The sequence below is a fragment of the Rhinatrema bivittatum genome, chromosome 1 (assembly GCF_901001135.1).
Source record: "Rhinatrema bivittatum chromosome 1, aRhiBiv1.1, whole genome shotgun sequence".
Taxonomy (NCBI): Eukaryota; Metazoa; Chordata; class Amphibia; order Gymnophiona; family Rhinatrematidae; genus Rhinatrema; species Rhinatrema bivittatum.
The window spans coordinates 693,944,067-693,968,911 of NC_042615.1; the positions used below are offsets into that span (position 1 = coordinate 693,944,067).

At 42.6% G+C, this 24,845-nt stretch overlaps 1 protein-coding gene across 1 annotated transcript in view; it reads right to left on the bottom strand.

Moving 5' to 3' along the window:
• WDR41 (WD repeat domain 41) overlaps positions 1-24,845 on the bottom strand; it is a 176,215-nt gene that overhangs the window by 70,447 nt on the left and 80,923 nt on the right. The window contains exons 6-7 of the mRNA XM_029575399.1: positions 20,423-20,534; positions 11,444-11,506 (exon numbers count right to left, since the gene is read on the bottom strand). Coding sequence (XP_029431259.1) covers positions 11,444-11,506; positions 20,423-20,534 — 175 coding nt within the window. The remainder of the gene's footprint in view (positions 1-11,443; positions 11,507-20,422; positions 20,535-24,845) is intronic.

Sequence of the window (24,845 nt, forward strand, 5' to 3'; positions counted from 1 at the left end):
TACTGTAAGACAAAATCAAGCCGGAACTTTGTGAAGAACAAGTCCCTGTCATAGCAGGTCCCTTTGGATCATAAACCGGAAGGAGAGTTCACCAGCAACCTTCACAATTATGAATACCACAGCCTCCTGGGCCAACCTGGAGTCACCAGAAACACCAATCCCATGTGTCCTTTGATCTTTCGAATCACTCTGCCTAACACGGGCCACAGGGAAAAAGCATATGGAAGCTTGCCTTCTGCCTACTCCTGCACTAGATCATCAATACCAAGGATGTCTGATCTCTACTGCGACGGAAAAGTGAGGAACCTTTGTACTGTGCAATAATCGCCAGTAAGTCTAAAAACAGTAAAGTTCAGAGGCCCACTATGAGCTGGCATGCCGCATCTGACATCTCCCAGTCTCTTGATCAGATTTTGCTTGCTGAGAAAATCAGCTCTTACATTGCCCTATCCTGCAATGCGGAAGGTGGGGGACCTCCTGAAGATTTACCTCCGTCCAGTCCCTGAGCTGGGCTATGTCCTGTGACACTTGCTGGCCTTTGATGCCTCCTTGGCAACTGACATAAACCACTGTCGTCATATAGTCTGACATTTGCAGGGTCAAGTGGACAGAGTAGAGGTCAATGAATCGCAACCATGTAGGCCGAATTGCATGTGCTTCCAGACAAGAGATGCCCCAGAGAGTCCTCTGCACTGCAGATCCTCTGTTCCATCAACTCCTGATAGTGAGCTCCTTAACTCCGAAGGCTCACATCAGTTGTGTGCACCAGCCAGTCCAGAGTCTGTAGGGAATGCCCTTCCTTAGTCATCCTCTTTCAACCATTACTGCAGCTGTATGCTAATCTATACCGGTAATTGAAGCTGCATCAAGTAGTCCTGAGACTTCATGCAAACAGGATGGGCTGAAGAGGATGCATATTTGTCCTTGCCCATGGAACCTCCTCCAGGGTGGCTACCATCAAAACTAACAGTTGTAGGTAAGACCACACTGTCAGGAGGAATACCTTTGTCAATAGCCACACCTGTGCTAGCAGTTTCTGAATGTGGCCTTCTGGCAGGAATATTCTGCCTTGCTTTGTATCAAAACAAACACCGAGATAGTGCATTGTCTAAGACGGCTGAAACTGCTCTTGGCCAGAAGATCACCTTACACGAGACCTGAAGACTCTCCTCCAGGATCTTGGCCTGAATTAACCAAGCTAGGTACGGGAGAACTAGAATGCCATCCTTTCTCAATCTTGCTGCTATCACCATTCTGACCTCAGCAAAGTTCTGGAGGCAGTGGCCAGACTGAAAAGTAGCACTCAAAACCGATAACTCTACCCCAAAACAGCAAACTGAAGAAAATAGATGATGCTCCAGCTGAATGGGCATATGTAGATACGCCTCTGACAGATCCAGTAATGTCAGAAACTCCCCTGACTGTATTGCTATTATCACCGAACTTAAGGTTACCATATGGAATTAAGTCACTCACTAATGACGAATGACCCCCTTTGAATTTGTATTGGCTAAACAGCTCAACCACAGCTGCCACCTGGCTGCTATGCCCAAAGCCATTCCTCTGGCAGAATTACAAACTAGGTCCAGCCTGTATCCGTCAAAAAGGCGGCGGTCGGTTCCATCATTGCCTTGGTATTCAAACCAGACTTAACTTCCTGAGATTGAAACAGACAAGATCAACCCACCAGGGAGCAGCAAGAGGCTCTCTCATCCTTTAATGCCACTCTCCTTTCCACAGGAATGATCGTCCGCTTAGTGACTGAACACACCAGCGCATTCCCATTTTAGAAAATGCAACTGCACTCTCTCTTGCTGCCGGATCCAGGAGGTACAGCCCTACCAAGGCTCACCCCCCTCTAAAATCAGTTTCCAGAGTGTCCCATTCAAGACCATTAGGCCTTGAATGGCATCCATAATGGGGCAGTAACTTCTTTGGCTCAAAAATGGAATCAACACCCGGCACTCCCAACATCTTCAGCATCAGGTTGCGAAGAGCTGGCAACTTATCTCTATGATAGAACACTCTGTAAGGATTGCTCTTGTCAACTGTGCCACCTGGGTACCTATCAGAGTGACCTGAAACAGGTTGAGGTATACTCCAACAAGATCTGCGGGATTACGCAGCCTGTGATCCTAAAATTTATTTTTAGGTTGGCTGGCTCCGCCGAACGTATCTGTAAAAGGGACTGCTGCCCTTGAAACAATTCCACCCAAGAAGGATGGAAGGATCCATACCAAAACCAGGGGGCACCAAACTGGCATCCACTGAGTTGTCCTCCCCTGCTGAAATCCAATTAGGGGGGCCTCAACAAAAATGTATAGATCCCCTTCCAGACCCATTCCCGCATCCTGCTGGGAAGGGCTGGGCTCAGCAAAAACCAGGGGAAACAACTCTCCCTGAGCCTCTGAAAAGAGCTGTCAAGATTAGAGGGACCCCCCCAGGCTGTAATGTAGGAGAGAGGGAGAGAGACAGATAGATATATAGTAGTTGTGTAAATCGCAAGGCGCTTAGGCTTCTCTACTACTAGAGCCATAGATAAAAATGTCCACTAGCACCACGCTTACAACAAGAGACTGACAATTGTGTGTTCAACTGTGCGCATGCACAAAGCAAACCCACACAGTACGCCCAAATTTAGGGAATCTACATTTTTAGGACACCCAAGTACGGGACGCCCAAGTATGGGATGTTTACATTATAAGCGTGTACTTTGGATGCTCAAAACTTATACGCCCAACCACGCGGCTCAGATAGGCAGGTGCAAACTGACGTAAGGCACTATTTTGTGGCAGACCTGCACAGCAAAAAGCATTCAGACGCCACTGCAGCCTTCCACATGGCAACTCAGAAGCCTGAGAACGGGGCCTAGCCCAAAAGGCCGCTCAACCTGCCAAAACTGCCATGAATCTCCATCCCCCCGTGGAGGTGGAGGCGAACGTCTGATCGGCCCGCCGAGGCTCGGAAACCAGACTCAGAGAGAGGATGAGAGGAATCCCTAACATTATCTTTCTCTCATGTCCTTCTTTCTTTTTTTTTTTTTTAAACAAGTAATCCCCATCCACCATTTGCTGGAGACAGAGAATACTGGCGGGCTGATGTCAGTGCAAGGTTATATATACCGTGACGTCAGCTTTGCTCCATCTCCATCTGCTGGTAGAGGTACATAATCCACTGGTGTGGATTAACTTGTCTGAATGCTAACAAAACAGCTGATTAAGAAGCAAAAACAAACAAAATAAAACTTTCCAAGCCTATAGGCCCAATTTTCCACACCCTCTCTAAAAATTATCAAAATTATGTCAAGCATTGCACCTTATGGCCCCTCCTCCCCCACTGAGCCCTGCAAAAGAATGACAATAAATGTGGGACATATAAAACATATCTAGTTAGGTTTAAAATTTAACCAGGGAAATGTACCAAGATAACTTTAGGTGAGTATATTCAGCAGGAGACTTGTCCTGCTAAATATCTGTTACAAATTATCCAGTTAACTTTACCTGGATAACTTGTCTGCTTGCTGCCTTACTGAATATGGACTTCCTTATGTAAAAGTAGGTGCCATGATAAGGTGGATTTCTTCCAGTTTTTTTACCTTACCTTGTCAGTGGCACCTACCTGCACGAACAGCACACTGATGTCTACATGGCAATTTGTGCCAAGATGATATGTACCAGAAAAACACTGAATGGATTTCTTCTCTCCTTCCTCCCTATTCTTAGGATGATCAAGTCTGATAAGTATAAATTTTAGGTGCTAGTGAAGTTGGATCTGAGATTTTAAGACTTGTATCTATCAATACAAACAGAGAATGACAAAATAAATGAGAGGCCTAACTCACAATCACTTTTGATGTCCCTAAATATTTTTGTGTGTGGTCCAGAGTGATTTAGCACATTCAGTAAATGGCAAGTGGAAAGTTCAAACCACTAGCTGAGGTACACAAATACAAGTAAACAACTATTAGTGCTACCTACTGCTATGAATTATAAACCAGCACAGGAATCCCACATTCTGAATGTGAAGTGCTTCACGAAACAAGGACTTAATAGTCAAGAAATGTCTGCTGCCCTTAGTAACCTGAAATTTCTCTGTGGAAAAGAAATAAAACTGCATTTATAGATTTTTATAAACAGTTTTATGGTTTATATTACATATGGCCTCTAGGTCAGGTATTTCCAGTTCACTGCAATCTGTTAAGGTCAAATCAAAATCTGCGTCTTAGCAGTTCTAACACGACCAACTACTCAAGAATTCTCTCCCCATCAGTCTGCACTAGTTAAATTGGGTGGTCTCATGAGTAGCCTGTGTATGGGAAAACTACTGGACAGTGGAGCTATGTGTTTCTGCTGCAATGAGCAATGCTATCCTGTTACAAGACACATGGCACCACAGACAGCAAAATACTTTCAGTGTATCACAGGTATAAAACATCTCTCTCTATACATATATTTATACATACCTTTCCCACCATTTTATATAAAAATTCCTAACATAAGAAGCTGGAAATATACAGTCAGTTATGTAATAATCTGCATATGGTTCTCTACTAATGGAGAAATTACTTACCTGATAATTTTGTTTTCCTTAGTGTAGATAGATGGACTCAGGACCAGTGGGTTTATGCTCCTCTGACAGCAGATGGAGAAGGAGAAGCTGAAGTCACAGTATATATATTCATGCAGTGACCCTAGCCTGCCAGTATTTTTATTTATTTATTTTATTTATTTAAATCTTTTCTATACCGTCGTTAAGGTGGGTACCGTCACAACGGTTTGCAATAAGGCACATAAAGTAATGATACTACAATCTGTCAGTTTACATAGGTGCCATAAGGTTCGGTAACATAGTTTGTGATCAATATTAATTGATAAATGTGATAATTCATGTCCGGGTCTCTGTCTATCATTTTCGAGTATAACACTAGTTTTATAATTGTAACTTATCGTTTAGTGATGGGCTATCTATTAAAAACTACACACTTAGTGAATACTGTAGTGTGTGTGGGTGTTCAATTGTTCGTACCTTGCACTTCCCTGGCTTCTATTCTCCCATATCTTTTTGAAAAGCTTGTTTAAAGTATTCTCTTTAAAAGCAACTGTGGACAGACTAGCAAAAAACTTTATTAAAAACCTGACCAAAAACAGGCAACCATAATTGTACTCAACCAACAAGAAACACTGAACTCATTAAGATCTAGGTACCCCAAGCTAGGGACTAGAACACTTACCAGTAATCCCTTGGGAAGTCAGAACCCCACAGGAGGACCAATGACACACTCATGCAGCAGCCAAGGGCAGGAAGCTGAGTCCATCTGTCTACACTAAGGAAAACAAAATTATCAGGTAAGTAATTTCTCCATTTCCTAGCATGTAGACAGATGAACTCAGGACCAGTGGGATGTACAAAAGCTACTCCCCAATAGGGTGAGAGGCTGCTAGTGGTCCAGTCAACACTGCATGTGCAAAGGTTGTGTCCTCCCGGGCCGCACATCCAGACGATAAAATCTGGAAAAAGTGTGTAAGGAGGACCACGTCACAGCTCAGCAGATATCGACAGGAGAAAATAAACTAATCTCCGCCCATGACACTGCCTGAGCCCTAGTGGAATGAGCCCTAACCTGAGAAGGCAATGGCTTCTCAGCATCCACATACGCGGCCATGATTGCCTCCTTAATCCAGCGAGCTATGTTAGCTTGCGAAGCTGGAGCACCTTGCTTACTTTCACCATGGAGAACAAACAAGCGATCTGTCTTATGAAAAAGTTCAGAAACCTCCAGATACCACCCGACAAGTCTCTTGACATCCAAGGAGCGCAAGAGGCGATACTCCTCTGCATCCCTGACCTTATCCAGGGACAGCGAGGAGATGGACTGATTTAAATGAAAGTCCAAAACCACCTTGGGCAAGAAGGATGGAACAGCTGAATCTTTTAGAGATCCCTTCAGTTCGACATGCTCAGTTGTTTAGTACAAGGGACATCTCTTTTTCCATCGCAGCTCCAACTCAGTGGAATCTCATTCCTGTGGAATTGAGGTCGTTGGATGATGTCAAAAGATTTAAATTAGAATTTAATGAGTTTTTACTCCATCGTGTTTATAATATGTAACAGCCTGAAGTATGTGTAATTCAGTTATCAGAGAAAAGAATGAGAGAACATGGTTATTAAAAATGAGAATAATGTGAGTAGAGTAATTGCTATGAGTTCTCGTTGATGTCAACTGACGAATAATAAATAACTTGATCTAGGGACATAGATACCAGTATTTGGTAGTACTTTTCTCCAGTTTCTGTGAAACAAAATTTTTGTCTTAAGTGTATGTTTATTATTGTTTTTACTATGTTATGTATATTTGTTCATCGCCTAGGCCTATTTTGTGTTAGGCGATCAATAAATTTTATGAAATGAAATGAAAGCACGCAGCTGCAACACCCCTGGATTCACCCAAAAGAATGGTTCCCAGCAAGACAAGGCCTGGAACTCAGTAACAGGACACGCAGAACATACAGCCATCAGGAACACTGTTTTCAAGGTCAACAACCACAAGGAAAGGCTACGCAATGGTCGGAACACAGAGTCCGCCAAAGTCCAGCACCAAGTTAAGACTCCATAAGGGAACAATAAACTGAAGGAAGGCCGAAGATGCTTTACTCCCTTCAAAAAATGGACCACATCAGGATGAGATGACAAGGAACAACCATTCACCTGGCCTTTGAAACAGGCAAGAGATGCAAACTGCACCTTCAAGGAATAAAGGGCCAATCCTTTATTCAACTCATCCTGCAAAAAATCCAGAATGAGTGAGATCTGAACACACCAGTCCTCAACAACTCTCCAAACCTGCACATAAACTAAGAAGTGGAGAACTTGTGAGCATGGAGTAAGGTGACAACCACCGTGGAGGAAAAACCACTCTTAAACAGACGAGCACTCTCAAGAGTCGTATCCTCGTAAAGAACAAGTCCCTGCTATAACAGATACATGTGCAGCGAAGGCGAAGGGGGTCTCCACCAGAAGTCTTTGCAAGTCCACATACCACAGATCCCAGGGCCAGTCCGGAGCCACCAGGAGTACTAGCCTCCTGCGGTCTTCGATTTTACGAATTATCCTGCCCAGCAAGGGCCATGGAGGAAAGGCATAAAGCAATCTGTCTTCCAGCCAGACCTATATGAAAGTATCTAATGCCCAGGGGTCATGGATCTCTCCTGCGACTGTAAAATTGAGGAACATTCGCATTGCGAGAAGTTGCCAGTAGGTCTACAAATGGAAGGCCCCCAATGATCTACAATCAGCTGAAATACTCCGGACAACACCCATTCTCCTGGGTCCAGACTCTCCCTGCTGAGAAAGTCAGTTCTTACGTTGTCTTTTCCTGCAATGTGAGAGGCTGAAATCATCTGCAGATGACGTTCTGCCCATTCCATAAACTGGTCTATTTCCTGTGATTCTTGCTGGCTCTGGATTCCTCCCTGGCAATTGATGTAGGCCACCATCGTTGCATTGTCCAACATCACGCGGACCACTCGACCCTGCAGTCCGTGGCTGGACTGCAATCATGCCAGCCATACTGCCTGAGCTTCCAGGCGATTGATGTTCCAGCGAGACTCTTCGGCATTCCAACACCTTTGGGCTGTCAGCTCCTCACAGTGAGCCCCCCAACCTTGGAGGCTTGTATTTATCATGAGTACCAACCAGGTTGGGGAGGACAAGGAAACTCCCTGTCTTGGAAGAGCTTCCTGCAACCACCACTGGAGGCGAGAGCAGATTTCCATTGGCAAGTGGGGGCCGAACTGAATAGTCCTGAAACTGCAGGTTCCAACAAGACAGTAGAGAGCGCTGAAGAGGATGCATATGCGCCTTCACTCATGGCACCACTTCCAGGATTGCCACCATCAAGCCGAGCACTGTAGATAGAACCCTTGGATATACAGTGTTCACCAACTGACACACCTGAGACATCAATTTCTGAATCCGAACTTCTGACAGGAAAACTTTGTCCTGCCCCATGTCGAACCGAACCCATAGATACTCCAATGACTGGGATGGTTGAAGATTGCTCTTGGCCAGGTTCACCACCCAATTGAGCTCCTGCAATAAAGAGATCACCTTATGTGTTACCAGGTTGCTCTGTTCCAGAGACTTGGCTAGAATCAGCTAGTCATCCAAGTATGGGTGCACCAGAATCCCTTTTCTTCTCAAGGCTGCCGCTACTACCACCATAACCTTGGAAAACATTCTGGGGTGGTGTCTAGACCAAAGGGCAGCACCCGAAACTGATAATGGCGCCCCAACACTGCAAACGTAGAAAGCACTGGTGTTCCAAATGGGTGAGAATATGAAGGTAGACCTTGGACAGATCCAGGGAGGTCAGAAATTCCCCCGATTGCACTGCCATTATCACAGAGCATAAAGTTTCCATGTGAAAATGAGTCACCTTCAAATGACCTGTTTGAGATCCAAAGAGGGATGAAAGGAACCCTCTTTCTTGGGCATCAGAACCAAAGCCCCCAGCCTGAGGAGCCTTTGAAGCGTGAACTCCACTGACTGCTTCTTCCACGGGGAGTGGCAAGGGGGACACCATAAACACATCCCGAGGAATACTGTGAAATTCCAGCGCATAGCCTTCTTGTATCACCTCAGGATCCACTGGTCTAATGTGATCTTGACCCGCCTCTGATAAGAGAGAGACGCCCCCCTATGTCTTGTTCCCGAAGGTGGGTTGGCAAAACTTCTTTGGGAAGCTCGGGAGATTCTGCCACCCAAGCCCGCTTCTCTCTTGGGCTGTTTGGGATGAAAAGACAGAGACCTACCAAAAAGCCTCGTCCGCTGAAAGGTCAACCCCTCTGTAGGGACATAAACGCTTGGAAACTAGGAATCGACCCCTCATACCAAAGGGGTGCTGTAACAGCTTCTAATCCTCCGGCAACTGGAGATTCACCCCACTTACTGGCCAGTTTTTCTAACTCGCTCCCAACTAAGAGCAAAAGTCTTTAAAGGTCATCTTTGTAAGATTAGCTTTGGAGGCTGCGTCTGCTGACCAATTTTACCATCAGAGTTGATGCCTGGCTGCTATCCACCGAAGCCACTCCTCTAGCCGAGAAAGGACCAAATTGCAGCCTGCGTCTGCTAAAAAGGTGGCAGTGGGCTCCATAACCGCTCTGGAATTCCCTCGAGAATCATTAGCCTCCTGAGAGAGAAGCAGACAAGATCATGCCACTAGGGTGCAACAGGAAGCGATCTGTAAAGTCATTGCCACTGCCTCAAAGGCTTGCTTAAGGATAGCCTCACTGCTCCTATCATGCACATCCTTCAAGGCCACGCCTCCCTCTATGGGTATAGTCGTCCACTTAGAGACTTCACATACCAGTGCATCCACTTTAGGAAAACACACTCTCACAGCCGGATCCAGGATGTACAGGCCTTCCAATGTCCAACACCCTTTGAAATTTGCCTCCGGGGCATCTCATTTAAGATCAATCAATTCCTCAATGGCATCTAGCACAGGGAAAAAACAAGAGGTTTTACATAAGGAAACCAAAATGGGATTCTTCTTCAGCTCCCATATGGCATCCGAACCAGGAACTCCCACCTGTTTCAAAGTCTGGAAATCAGGCCCAGTAGTTCATCTCTATGAAAAAACCGTAATATGGTTCCAGTCCCACAGAAATTTCCCCATCTTCCAGGGAATCAGGATCTAACTCATCATCAGTGCTATCTGGATTCCTATCAGGGATACCCGTAGGGAGCAGAAGTGAGCTCCAGTGCTTTAGCATAGGACTGGAAGAGGGAGGAACCACCGGCTGACGGTCAGACCTGAAAGGAATGGGTGAAGCAGAGGACTGTGACTGAAGAAAGGCTTGTAAACTTGAAAAAAAACTCTACCCAAGAAAAAGCAGCCAGATCCAGACCAAACCCAGAAGAAACTGGAGCGGGTCCCACAGAACTGCCCTCACCTGTGGAGGAGCCAGTCAAGGGAGAACCAAGGTCTGGCGTCCCCTCAATCAAAGCCATAACCAACCCATCATCAGAATGGGAGGGACCAGGTTCAGCAAAATCAGAGGAAGCCACTCTCCCTGAGCATCGGAATAGCACTGACACAGGTTAGAAGACAGGTCAGGCTGAGAAGCCCTAATATGACAGGCAACACAAAAAGGAAGACACTTAGGCTTCTTGCTTACCGACACCATAGCGGCAGTAAATGTGCTCCTAAATGGCTCATGCTCAAAAGTTTATGCACACAAAATTGAACGTCGCAGAAGTAAGATGCAATAAGGTGCATGCACAACTTGTGTGCCAAGCCAAAGTGTGGAACATTACAAAAGTTGGGTTCAAAGCCGATGCACTGTGCACACTGATGGTCTGTAGAGGGCAGCAGAGCACACACAGGTGCGCGTGAAAATGCTGCTGTGGTTTACCATGTGGCATGCAAGGAAAAAGCCTAACTGCAGGGCTTAGCCCACCAGGGCCGTTCAATGCACCAGGCTGGCCAGTTCCCCAACCCTCAACAGGAGTGGGAATGACGTCGGGACAGCATGCAGAGCACGGAGACCAGCGGAAGTCCTAAACACCCCTCTAACAGGTGTTCAGCTAACTTTAGCCCTTTAAGATCTGGACTAAATTGATGGTACGACATTTCCTGTCTTATTGTTGTTCGTTAATTTTGTTTTTGCTTAACATTTATTATGTATGTTATTTTTGTTAATCGCTTAGAGCATACACATTAAGCAATCAAGAAATTTTAATAAACTAAACTGTCTCTGTTTAAAGGTAAAACTTTTTTTTCTTTTTTAAAACCTTACCTGAGCTCAGTGCTTAACTGGCTGAGTACAGAGATGGTCTCCAGTTGCAGGGGGAAGAGGGCATCTGCCATCACCGCCGCATTTGGCCTCCTGCACCCGCTGTCTTTCAGCTGAATGAGCAGCTAAGTCCACGCCGGGAAACCCAGCTACCGGACCAAGGCACACCTCTGAAGGACCATGGAAACCACCTCAGGAATTCTCAACTGGGGGAGGGACCTTTTAGTATCACCACAGGAGAGCAGGGCTTTCTTTCCTTAAATCAGATTTCAAATGTCTCCTTTCATAAAACTCGAAGCAATCCACATAGGGAGATGCATGTCCACCATCTGCTGGAGGAGAATACTGGTAGGCTGGGGTCAATGCAGGAGGTTTATGCAGATGAAAACAGAGCAAGCTGTCATCACAGTAGATATATATATATATATATGTGATGACAGCTTGCTCTGTCTTCATCTGCTGGCAGGGGAGCATAAACCTACTGGTCCTGAATCCATCTGTCTACATGCTAGGAAATGACAGCATTTTAGCCCTAATCACAGAATTTGCAGTCGAGGTGGCTGATTAAAACATAGAATACATTTGAATACCAGGATTGTAATGTGTGAAGAATGAAATTAAGAATTTGTCAAATGTTGAATACTCACTCAGATCTTTGCCTATGGCTGCTGCTATACAGTTTTTAGGTAACTCAATCAAAGTGCTGATACCTTCAAAACAAAAATTGTGATCTTTAGAAAAGACCTACAGCTGAATAAGTTACTAAGACAAACACAAGTAATTATAAATAAAAACAGAGAATATGATGCCAGATAACACAAAGTCCATTTCAGCTGCTGTTTGCCTCCTTGTTGCAATACTTCAGATGCACTAGTTATGGCATATTAAATTGTTTTTTTATTTTTAAATTTTATTGTAAACCATTTTGATTGTATACAAAAAGATATTAAATAGCTAGTCAAAAACAAGCAAAAGCCAGGAGTTTGTGTGTTTGATTTTCCCTCCCTCTCACCCCTAGCTCATCCTTTGATTAGTAGGAGAAGACACTCAATATAAAAGAAAATCAGCCTTTTAACTTAAACTCAGGATTACCCCAGGCCATATCAAGAGTTTAATCATCCAATTATAAGTCACTACCAGATAACTAGTGAATACTCTTATACATTTAAAGGACTCTAAATATATGCATTCCAACTCCCATAACAACCTAAACTTAACTAAGAACTGAACAAAATTAAGATGACTGCAGCAGTCTAGCAGCAAGGGAGGCGGGGGGGGGGGGGGGGCTTCCAGTCTTTTGCATCAGGGATAGAAGGTGATGTCCTTTCGTGGATTACAAACTGGTTGAAAGACAGGAAACAGAGAGTAGGATTAAATGGTCAATTTTCTCAATGGAAAAGGGTAAACAGTGGAGTGCTTCAGGGATCTGAACTTGGACCGGTGCTTTTCAATATATTTATAAATGATCTGGAAAGGAAGTCTATAGTGATAGGAATATACTACCATCCACCAAGATGGTGAGACAGACAGTGAAATGCTAAGAGAAATTAGGGAAGCTAACCAAATTGGTAGTGCAGTAATAATGGGAGATTTCAATTACCCCAGGATTGACTGGGTAAATGTATCATCGGGACATGCTAGAGAGATAAAGCTCCTGGATGGAATAAATGACAGTTTTATGGAGCAATTAGTTCAGGAACAGACAAGAGAGGGAGCAATTTTAGATCTAATTCTCAGTGGAGCACAGGACTTGGTGAGAGAGGTAACGGTGGTGGGGGCCGCTTGGCAATAGTGATCATAATATGATGAAATTTGAATTAATGACTGGAAGGGGGGTCAGTAAGCAAATCCACGGCTCTCGTGCTAAACTTTCAAAAGGGAAACTTTGATAAAATGAGATAAATATTTTGAAAAAAAACTGATAGGAGCAGCTACAAAGGTAAAAAGTGTGCAAGAGGCGTGGTCATTGTTAAAAAATACCATCCTAGAAGCAGAGTCCAGATGTATTCCACACATTAAGAAAGGTGGAAGGAAGGCAAAACGGGAGGTGAAAGAAGCTATTTTAGCCAAAAGATCTTCATTCAAAAATTGGAAGAAGGAACCAACAGAAGAAAATAGGATAATGCATAAGCGTTGGCAAGTGAAATGTAAGATATTGATAAGACAGGCTAAGAGAGAATTTGAAAAGCAGTTGGCCATAGAGGCAAAAGCTCATATAAAAACTTTTTAAAATATATCCAAAGCAGAAAGCCTGTGAGGGAGTCAGCTGGACCGTTAGATGATCGAGGGGTTAAAAGGGCACTTAGAGAAGATAAGGCCATAGCGGAAAGATTAAATGATTTCTTTGCTTCGGTGTTTACTGAAATGGATGTTGGGGAGATACCCTAGAAGATATGGTAGGCCTGATTGGCAAAGACTAGTAAATCACCTGGACCGGATGGTATACACCTCAGGGTTCTGAAGGAACTAAAAAATGAAATTTCAGATCTATTAGTAAAATTTTGTAACCTATTATTAAAATCATCCATTGTACCTGAAGACTGGAGGGTGGCTAATGTAACCCCAATATTTAAAAAGAGCTCCAGGGACGATACAGGAAACTACAGACCAGTTAGCCTGACTTCAGTGCCAGGAAAAATAGTGGAAAGTGTTCTAAATTTCAAAATCACAGTACATATAGAAAGACATGGTTTAATGGAAAAAAGTCAGCATGGCTTTACCCAAGGCAAGTCTTGCCTCACAAATCTGCTTCACGTTTTTTAAGGAGTTAATAAACATGTAGATAAAGGTGAACCGGTAGATGTAGTGTATTTAGATTTTCAGAAGGTATTTGACAAAGTTCCTCATGAGAGGCTTCTAGGAAAAGTAAAAAGTCATGGGATAGGTGGCGATATCCTTTCGTGGATTACAAACTGGCTAAAAGACAGGAAACAGAGAGTAGGATTAAATGGACAATTTTCTCAGTGGAAGGGAGTGGGCAGTGGAGTGCCTCAGGGATCTGTATTGGGACCCGTACTTTTTCAATATATTTATTAATGATCTGGAAAGAAATATGACGAGTGAGGTAATCAAATTTGCAGATGATACAAAATTATTCAGAGTACTGTAGTTAAATCACAAGCAGATTGTGATACATTGCAGGAGGACCTTGTGAGACTGGAAGATTGGGTATCCAAATGGCAGATGAAATTTAATGTGTACAAGTACAAAGTGTTGCATCTAGGGAAAAATAACCCTTGCTGTAGTTACATGATGTTAGGTTCCATATCAGGAGCTACAACCCAGGAAAAAGATCTAGGCATCATAGTGGATAATACTTTGAAATCGTCGGCTCAGCGTGCTGCAGAAGTCAAAAAAGAAAACAGAATGTTAGGAATTAAGAAGGTAATGGTTAACAAAACAGAAAATGTCATAATGCCTCTATATCGCTCCATAGTGAGACCACACCTTGAATACTGTGTACAATTCTGGTTGCCGCATCTCAAAAACGATATAGTTGCAATGGAGAGGTACAGAAAAGGGTGACCAAAATGATAAAGGTGATGGAACAGCTCCCCTATGAGGAAAGGCTGAAGAGGTTAGGGCTGTTCAGCTTGGAGAAGAGACGGTTCAGGGGGGATATATTAGATGTCATTAAAATAATGAGAGATCTTGAATGAGTAGATGTGAATCGGTTATTTACACTTTCGGATAATAGAAGCACTAGGGGGCACTCCATGAAGTTAGCAAGTAGCACATTTAAGACTAATCGGAGAAAATTCTTTCACTCAACGCACAATTAAGCTCTGGAATTTGTTGCCATAGGATGTGGTTAGTGCAGATGGGTTTTAAAAAAAAAAGTTTGGATAGGTTCTTGGAGGAGAAGTCCATTAACTGCTATTAATCAAGTTGACTTAGGGAATGGCCTCTGCTATTACTGACATCAGTAGCATGGGATCTTCTTAGTGTTTGGGTACTTGTGGCCTGGTTTGGCCTCTGTTGGGAACAGGATGCTGGGCTCAATGGACCCTTGGTCTGACCCAACACGGCAATTTATGTTATTAAGTGTCACATGTATGATTTTTTACCTGCTGGCGAGAGGTTGTATATGTGCACCGGTGCAAAGAGATCCTATCTCTCAGAGAACAAGTCCTGTAAGCCCTAAAACTTGAAATCTACAGAGTCACTCCTCATCTAGAGAGGCAGTAAAGTTATGCAAATAACAAGCGGACGTGTGACACAGTCTCCGGTTTTAAAATAGCGTAAGTGTTCACCCTGCCCAGAATGCCCATGCCCCGCCTCTTTTCCATCCTCATTTTTGATGCACACGCGAGTATATATGCGCATACTTTGCAGCTTCTTAAATCCACATTGCTCAAGCACGGCCCACATAAGTGCGTAGGTGGGCATGTTTATGCAAGCAACACTTTTAAAATTAACCTCAAGTGATTGGGATAGCACCTTAACATTGGTATTAAAACAGATTGCACTGGAAAAAGTAATTTACATCAAACTTAACGCCCCATGGTACATCTCCCATCTACGAGACATGAAAAAGAAGTTAGGATGCCTAGATTGTTGTTGGTGTAGAATCCTTTTCCACAAGGAAAGACTACATAACTTACTTACCTAAGTAAATCAGAAAGCAAATTGATCTTACTAAAAAGCGCTATTTTTCAAACCAAATGCAATCAGCTAGGTATAACTCTAATGAATTATTTTATATTGTAAAATCCTTATCCACACAGAAGCACTCTATAAGGTGAATTTTAAAACCCATGCGCAGGCACATATGTCAGCCCACACCTAGGGTCACGGACATTTTATAGCACATGTGTGCATATGCACGCATGTTATAAAATAGGCTGGCCACGTGTACATGTGCACCCAATTTTAAATGGGCACGTGCCTGTGCGCGCAAATGCCACTTCTACCGTGTAAGTGGGTGATTTTAAAAGGGGAATGCACCGCCACTACCACTAAAACAAGTTCGTTCCCAGTTTGCCCTGTTAATAGATAGATCTTCCAGACCCGCCTAGTTTAATAGCCTTCCTTCCCCCCAGTTAGCCCAGACCCTTAAATCCTCCACTGATCTGCCCAGCTTTCTTTATTTTATCGCTTACACGTCAGCCATAACAGAAGTAAAGTTATATGGCAGGGGACCTCAGAGTGTGCTGGGGCGTGCAAATCTCAGGTACATGCCCTGAAACACTCATGCCCCACCCAGACCATGCTCCTTTTTGAAAACTTCTGAGATATGCCTCCTCAAGGAGATATGTGCATATCTTGCAACTTTTGAAATCTGCTTAGCCTGCGCACGCCCAATATATATCTCCTCGATATCTCTGCTGCTTTCAACACTGTGGATCTCTAAATTCTCCTATCTAGGCTATGCTCGCGTGGGATCTATGATGCTGTTCTATGATGCTCTTCTTTCTTGGTTTACTTCATATCTTTCCAATAGATCTCAGCAGGTCGCTATTCAATCTCATTCTTCTTCTTGGGATCATTTACTTTCTGGTATTCCGCAAGTATCAGCTCTCTCAGCCACTCTGTTTAATATCTATTTAACACCTCTATGTCGTATTCTTTCTAATATTGGCGTTCACTTCAGACTTTATGCTGATGACAAGAAACCTGGGCACAAACTGAATCTTTTCTCAGCTCCTGTTTATCAACCATTCAACAATGTTTATGAAACAAATAAAATATTAAATATTTTGTTTAATATTTTATATTTGTTTAATATTTTATTTAATATTTTATTGTAAAGCTTATTGCTGAATTACTGTTTACTGTAAACCGAGGTGATGTGCTGCATGTGCCGCGGTATATAAAAATCGTTAAATAAATAATAAAATAAAATAAACAATGGTTAAACAGTAATAAGCTAGCACTTAATCTGTCCCGTTTTCCAAACCCAAATATTCCTAACAGTTTTTTATTTAATAACCAAACAATTCAATTTTCTCAGAAAATTCGCAATCTTGGAGTGTTCATTGACCCAGCTCTATCAATGTACGAACACGTTAAGGCCCTGACACAATCCTCTTTCCACAAACAGACTTCTCCATCATTTAAAACCTCTTAACTACATCTGATTTTCATTCCGTTTTACAGTCACTTCTCATTTCAAGTAAATTACTGCAGTTCACTCTTAAATTGGTCTACCTGCCTACACCATACGCCCACTACAAATTATTCAGATCTCAGCTGCTAGGCTATTAACAGGAATACCAATTCGTGAACACATTACACCCAATCTACAATCTTTATATTGGCTCCCCATATCGTTTCGAATGCAATATAAGCTGGCAACAATTATACATTCTGTCACTCCTAATATTCATTCACCCTGGAATACATTTATTAACATTCTTGCTCCTGTTAGAACACTAAGATCACTCTCTCATCTTCACCTTGATGTTCCGTCTCCTAGAGATATCCGCTTAAAAGAAACCAGAGAACATACTTTTTCATCTGCAGGTCCTCTTTTATGGAACTCCCTTTTGTTTGAATTGAGGTTTACTGAAAAATCCTTTTTTAAGAAAGCCTTGAAGACGTTCTTATAAAGAAAGCCTTTTTGAGTCAGATAGATAAGATATAATCTCCACTGTTTTGCAGGCCCTTGTTTTTCAAGTCTGTTAATATTTTAATTTTATTTTAAAGTTTTAATGATTTTGTGTTTATGTTTTTATTGATATATTTTATTATGATTTTATGTGCTGAGCTGTTTTATGCTCTCTTTTATGTTTCAACAATTATGTATGTTTTTATTGTACCCCACCCTGAATGTAGGAAAGGCGGGTAACAAATGTTTGAAAAAATAAACATTTGCACATCCCCTAATTTATGAACATGTCATGCTTTTAAAATTCACCTTTGTGTGTACACATACAACAACAGAATACTGTAATCAAAAGGCATATTATTTCTCTAAAAAGACTATGAAAATCAATAGCAGCTCTTCCCACCTTCCAATTCCATTAAACACATTTTCTGTAATTCCCTTACCACATGGAGTTCTTTCACTACAGTTTCTGCCGAAACAATTAACCATATTCTAACAAAAATGAACAATTCTTCGACTCCCCTAAACCCTTGCCCTACTGCATAACTAAAAATATCCAAAGAGGAAATTTCACAACATATCGCAAGCATAGTTAATCTCACTCTCACAAATGGTATTCTATCAAAAGCGTGCTTCAGTAAGACCTATACCAAAGAAACTTTCCACAGATCCATTAGATTTTTCAAATTATTTCTTCATTACATCCCTCAACAAAAATAATTGAAGCAGTAGTTCTATGTCAATTGTCTGATTTTTTAGAAGATAACACTATCATTTGATCTACATCAATGTGGGGCTGATTTTTAAAGTTACGCGCGCGGGGCACATTTGTGTACGCTACCCGGCGTGCACAAATGTACACCTGATTTTATAACATGTGCCTGTAGCTGCTGCAGAGAAGCCAAGTATTCAAATGGAACCTGATTCTCTCCCTAATCCACATTCACTGAATCAGAAGACAAGCAATGTGGGGACAGAGTAAAACCACAAGCTCAAAGTCCCCTCTGCTGTTTCTCTCCTCATATGCCTCCTTTCTAAACAGGAAGGAACTGCAGGGACCGGAAACATGAACTTTCACCTTATCTCTGTATTGCTGTCTTCTGTATTTCTTTCACACCCTGCCAACCGTTGTGAAAGAAATAAAAAGGAAGGGAAGGGGAAAGGAAAGGTGGAATCTGGAAGTGACAGAAGGAACCTTGAGGAGGAGGGAGGAGAGAAAATGGGATTTTAGTTTGCCTCTTCCTTGCACATAGGAATTCCCATCCTCTAGTGCTGCAAACAGGTCTGGTTTTCAATATTTCCACAAGAAATATTCATGAAATATATTTCCATGCATTTGATCCAAGAACTAGATTAATTTGCATAAATTGGCATAATTGTTTACAGCAATTGAGAATTAGAGTTGGGATCCCTGTTAATGCCTAGGAATTGTGACTATTCCTCCAATTCTGCATATTGGTCCTCTTTTTCTCTTGCTTTTATTTACTATTAGAGAACCTAATTTTCAAAACTGTACATGGTACACAATTTGCACATATAAGCAGGCCCATAGTATTATATTAGTATTATGTTAGTATTTTATGAGTTGTGTGGCAGAAGCCACAAAATACTGAGTATTTCTCCCCTGAAAGTAAGCATGTATGTTTTGGTACATGTGTATATTTGTAATGCAAAACCATGTAAAATTTCTCTACCCATTAAAAGTAAAATATGAATGTATTTTATATACAAAATAACTAACAGTTCTCATGAAACACAGAAATATATGCAGAGGCAGGTATATATCGAAGTATGCATGTACAACATTCTGAAAATAATTAGTTGCATGATCACTAGTTCGCCGATACCTCTATCATTTCACCCAGCATTCACCAATTCACCTAGACCCTCTAGTCCAGCCTCTCTCAACCAGGAACCCTAGGGTTTCCTGAGAGGTCACTAGGGGTTCCATGAGAGATCATGATTAAAAAACAAACATTTTTTGAATGTCGCACGCCATCCTGCCAGTCACAGGAAAGTAATGAACATTCTGCTGCAGTTTTCAACGTCTTACATGTGTGAGCAAGCTTCTTTTTGTTTAACAAACATCAAGAGTAAGGACAGAAATAGTCTCATTTCAGTTTAAGATGAAAACAATGTCTGCTTATCTCAGATTTGACACAGAATTAAGTATTCGCGCAGCAAAAAACATAGGTTTCAAATTAAACAAGTAAATTTCATTCTTTACTTTTAGTTTCAAAAATAACACTTTCTGCATATATAGGCCTATAAAAGACATCAAGAGTTTTTAAAATTTATGGAGAGGGAACTAAAATAGAGAAGGCTAATAAGTTGGCCCAAATAAACAAACAGATCCACAGAAAAATATTTACTCAAAAGAGCACTGGCAATTATCATTGGATTATTATATCTACAACTTACTGATCACATTAAAATATCATGAGCTGTAGATATAAAAAAATGTTATGCAGGGGTTCCCTAAGACCTGAAAATTATTTCAAGGGTTCCTCCACTGTAAAAAGGTTGAGAAAGGCTGCTCTAGCACATCACCTTGACCCCCCACCAATTCACCCAGACCTCTCCTCAAAAACTGCAGACAAAAGACAAGTCCAATTTCAATTGTGTGGGTCAGTTAGCAGGTGTAAAAGTATTCAAACAGCTTTGGCAATGTATGCGTGTATACCTCTTACAAAAAAGCAACTTACGCATGTACTTCAGAATCCCACCCTAGAATGCCCTTAAATCACCCCATCTTTCCCTATTAAAGATTTACGCATATAATAGAGGTTTATAAAATATATGGGCATGCATATTTTTATGCAACTGTCACGCAACTCTAATGTAAACATTTCTTTACAGTAGTTTTGTCCTCTACCCCCTAAATCCTCTCTTTCTGCCAGTGCTCTCCCAAGATCCATCTTCTTGCATTAAAGAATCATAGTTTTAAAATATTTGAGTGATAAGGTTTTATAGGACTGAAACATTGATATATGTTATATTTGCTATTGATGCATTAATTGTAAAGACCTTTGCTAAGAGCCAGTATGATAACTGAATCAATCATGTACACACTTACCTGCATCTGTAAAGTGACTGGTTTCAGAGACAAGTTCTAACTCCCTGTTCCATATACGCAGCTCACTCCCACCAGACAACCACAAATCCAGTCTCTGAAGAACTATCAGACACTACAGATAAAACAAAAACAACTGAACATGTACTCTCAAAGGAAATCATAGCACTAGGCTATTCAAATGTGAAATGATTACATTTGCTTCAAACAGGTAAATCTGGGAGTAATTTTGACCATCTAAAATTAGCCCAGGCGCTATTTGGCACCCAGATCTGATTCCAATTTATTTTCCCTTAGCACAGATTAGCAACAGAACTGGAAAAACTGGAATGTAGCATTCACAGGTCCTATGAATGCCATGCACCAATGGGAAAAGGGCAGCATACACAACTGAGTTACATCTGCTTACAGACCAAGATTAATAGTGGCTATTGCTCTGGAATTCTGAATTTCACTTTCATTGGGTGACACAGTGCTTCAAGGCTCTTCTGAGTTTTAATCTACTATGTATTAAGCAAAGCATACTTCGCTCTCATGCATAAGTTTGCTTACTGTAAATGGTGTTTTCTGTAGATAGCAGAATGAATTAGCCATGCTGTCTGGGAGCGCGCCTGGCAGCTCGAGGCAGAAACTTCTCCAAGTATGTGTAGAGCTTTGCTCCTGCACGGTACCTTCCCGCATGACTGCCTTCCTTGCTTCAGTTGATCTCAAAGCGCAGAAAAAACAAAGTATCAGAAGATCAAGAGCAGCAGAACGTAGAAACTGTCTAGGGAGGAGGGTGGGAACGCATGGCTAATTCATCCTGCAATCTACGGGAAAACACTGTTTACAGTAAGCAAACTTGCTTTTTTCCTGCAGATAAGCAGGCTGAATTAGCCTATCTGGGAGTCCCCAGCCCCAGGGATTCGAAGCACGTTGGTAAGCGTAGACCTGGGAGAACGAAGATTCTGATGGCTCAAGTTTGCGTAGAGTTGGCCGGGCAGAGGATCCCCCAATATGTGGTGGACAGTCTCAAGAATTAGTGGCATGACATGTATCTCTCGTCCTATGACTGCATCAGAACTAGCTTGTTGTTGTAGGCAGTAGAGAGATGTGAAGATATGAAGCGACGACCAGGTAGCCGCTTTGCACATGTCTTGAACCGGTACCTGTCGAAGATGAGCAACTGATGTCGCTACAGCTCGCAATTGATGGGCTTTTATTTTTTATGTCAGTTGTTCCGATCTAGTTGAATAGCAGAAGTGGATACACTGAGTTAGCCAGTTAGCAAGGGTCCGTTTGGATACCGGTAAACCTGGAGCGTTCAGGTTGAACGAGAGGAAGAGCTGGGAGTGTCTGTGAGGGGCGTGGGTCCTTTGTTTTCAGTAGGCTAATGCCCTTTTGCAATCCAGCGTGTGTAATAAAGCTTCCCGGCTGGAGGCATGCAGTTTAGGGAAAAAGGTTGGTAGAGTTATGGTCTGATTCAAATTAAAGCAAAATTGCTTACCTTGTAATAGGTGTTATCCCAGGACAGCAGGATGTAGTCCTCACATATGGGTGACATCACTGATGGAGCCCTATCCCCGAAAACTTTCTGCCAAAGTTTCTAGAAACTTCTGACTGGCATCCTGAGCCTACTGAGCATGCCCAGCATGCCAAGATCCCTCGAGCCACAGGGGTCTCCCATCAGTCTCGTTTGTAGCAATTAGCATTAGCCAAAAATAAAATAAAATGTATCAGACCCAACTCCGCGGGGTGGCGGGTGGGTTTCGTGAGGACTACATCCTGCTGTCCTGGGATAACACCTATTACAAGGTAAGCAATTTTGCTTTATCCCAGGACAAGCAGGATGCTAGTCCTCACATATGGGTGATTATTTATTTATTTATTTATTTAGAGTTTTTATATACCGACCTTCTCGATATACATAATCGAATCAGGTCGGTTTGATTATTAGCAAGCTACAGGCTGAGTCATCTTTGTATTGGACCAACAGCGTACAACTTGTGCAACAGGCACAACAACTGGTGTCTGTTGGGAAAAATGAGGCAGCCTGAAATCACGAAAGGTTGGGTGTGTGGAAGGAATTGGATTATGCTGGAAACAAGTTCTTTAAGACAGATTGTCCATAAGCTGAATCTTGTCATCCTTCCTTGTCGAGACAGTAGTGAGCCGCAAAGGTATGAAGAGAACTCCATGTTGCGGCTTTACATATGTCAGCTATTGGCACTGAACGATAGTATGCTACTGAGGTTGACATTGCTCTTACTGACTGAGCCTTTACTCGCCCCTGGAGAGGAAGGCCTGCTTTTTCATAACAAAATCGAATACAATCTGCAAGCCAATTAGATAGAGTTTGCTTGCCCACTGCTTTTCCAGGTTTGTTTTGATCAAAAGAAACAAATAGCTGGGTGGATTTCCTATGGGTCCTAGTGCGATCTAAGTAGTATGCAAGCACACGTTTACAGTCCAAGGTGTGTAAAGCCCTCTCTCCTTAGTGAGAGTGCGGTTTGGGGAAGAAAGTAGGCAAGATGATGGCTTGATTCAAGTGGAATTCCGTAACTACCTTGGGGAGAAATTTTGGGTGTGTACGGAGTACCGCTCGGTCATGTAAGAATTTTGTGTAGGGTGAGTATGTGACAAGTGCTTGTAACTCCTAACCCTTCTAGCAGATGTGATGGCTATTAAGAAGATAGTCTTCCAAGTGAGAAATTTAACATTAGGGGAATCCATGGGTTCAAAAGGAGAACGCATGAGCCTTGTTAAGACTACATTAAGGTCCTATTCTGTGACCGGTGGTCAGTGTGGAGGTTTAAGTTGAATTAAACCTCTCATAAACCTACTATCGAGGGGTTGCACTGATATTGGTGCATCTCCAACGGTATTGTGATAAGCTGAGATTGCACTTAAATATACTCTTACAGATGAGGTCTGGAGACCAGAGACTGAGAGATGCCATAGATAGTCTAATAAAGATGATAGTGCATGAAAAAGGGTTCAGACTGTTTTGTGTGCACCACGTGGTAAAACGTTTCCATTTAGCACGATAGTTCTTTCGTGTGGAGGGTTTATGTGAAGCTACAAGCACTTGAGAGACATTGGTTGAAAGATTGAGTGGTTGCAAGATCAAGCTTTCAACATCCATGCTGTGAGGGACAGGGATTGAAGGTTGGGATGACGCAACCTGCCCTGATCCTGAATTATGAGAGTGGGTGCTGTGCCCAGGCGAATTGGGTCTCTGATCGAGAGGTCGAGGAGTATTGGAAACCATACTTGTCGAGGCCAATATGGGGGCTATGAATATCATGGACCCTTTGTCCTTTTGTAGCTTCACTAGGGTTTTGGTTATTAGCGGTATCGGAGGATACGCGTTTAGAAGACCTGAGTTCCAGTGGCGAGCAAAGTCATCCCTGGGTAAACGGTTTCTCTGCTCGTACAGGGAGCAAAATTTGTCCACTTTGTAATTCAGTTGTGATGCAAAGAGGTCTACTGTTGGTTGGCCCCAACGTTGAAAGATCTTGGTCGCCACTTCTGGATCCAGAGACCACTCGTGAGGTTGGAATTGACGACTGAGGCGATCCGCCACTACGTTGTGAATGCCTGCCAGATAAGTGGCCCGGAGAAACATTGAGTGTGTTAGGACCCAGTCCCAAATTTGTGCTGCTTCTTGACAAAGGAGATACGAGTCCATACCTCCCTGCTTGTTTATGTACCACATGGCTACTGTTTGTCTGTTTGTATCAAAACAGTCTTGTGGGAAAGGCAGTCCTTGAATGCATGCAGCGCATAAATTATAGCTCGAAGCTCTAGGAAATTTATTTGAAATGTAGCTTCGAGTTTTGTCCAAGAACCTTGAGTCTGCAGATGGCCAATGTGTGCTCCCCACCCGAAGGTGGATGCATCTGTAGTTAATGTCACTTGCATAACTGATTGTTGGAAAGGTAGGCCTGTAAGCAAGTTGTCCATGTTTGTCCACCATAGGAGCGAGGACCATAGTTGCTGAGTTATTTGAACTGGATAAGACAGTGGCTGAATGGCTTGTATCCATTGGTTTCTGAGTGTCCATTGAGTAACTCTCATGGCTAATCTGGCCATAGGACGGACGTGAACTGTGGGGGCCATGTGACCCAAAAGAGTGAGACATTGATGAGCTGTTATTTGTGTCCATGTGCTTAGAGAGCCTAACGAAGCGAGTGTCTGTGCACGGTCTTTTGGAAGGAAAGCTTTTGCTGTTATGGTGTTTAATTCTGCTCTGATGAATTGTAACAGGTGAGATGGTATGAAGTGGGATTTCTGGTAGTTGAGGAATCCAAATGAATGGAGTAGAGTTATTGTGAGCTTAAGAGAATTTTGAACTTGTCTTGTTTGGCTTCTGATGAGCCAATCGTCCAGGTAAGGAAACACGTGAACGCCCTCCTTGTGCAAGTGAGCAGCTGCCACTGTCAGG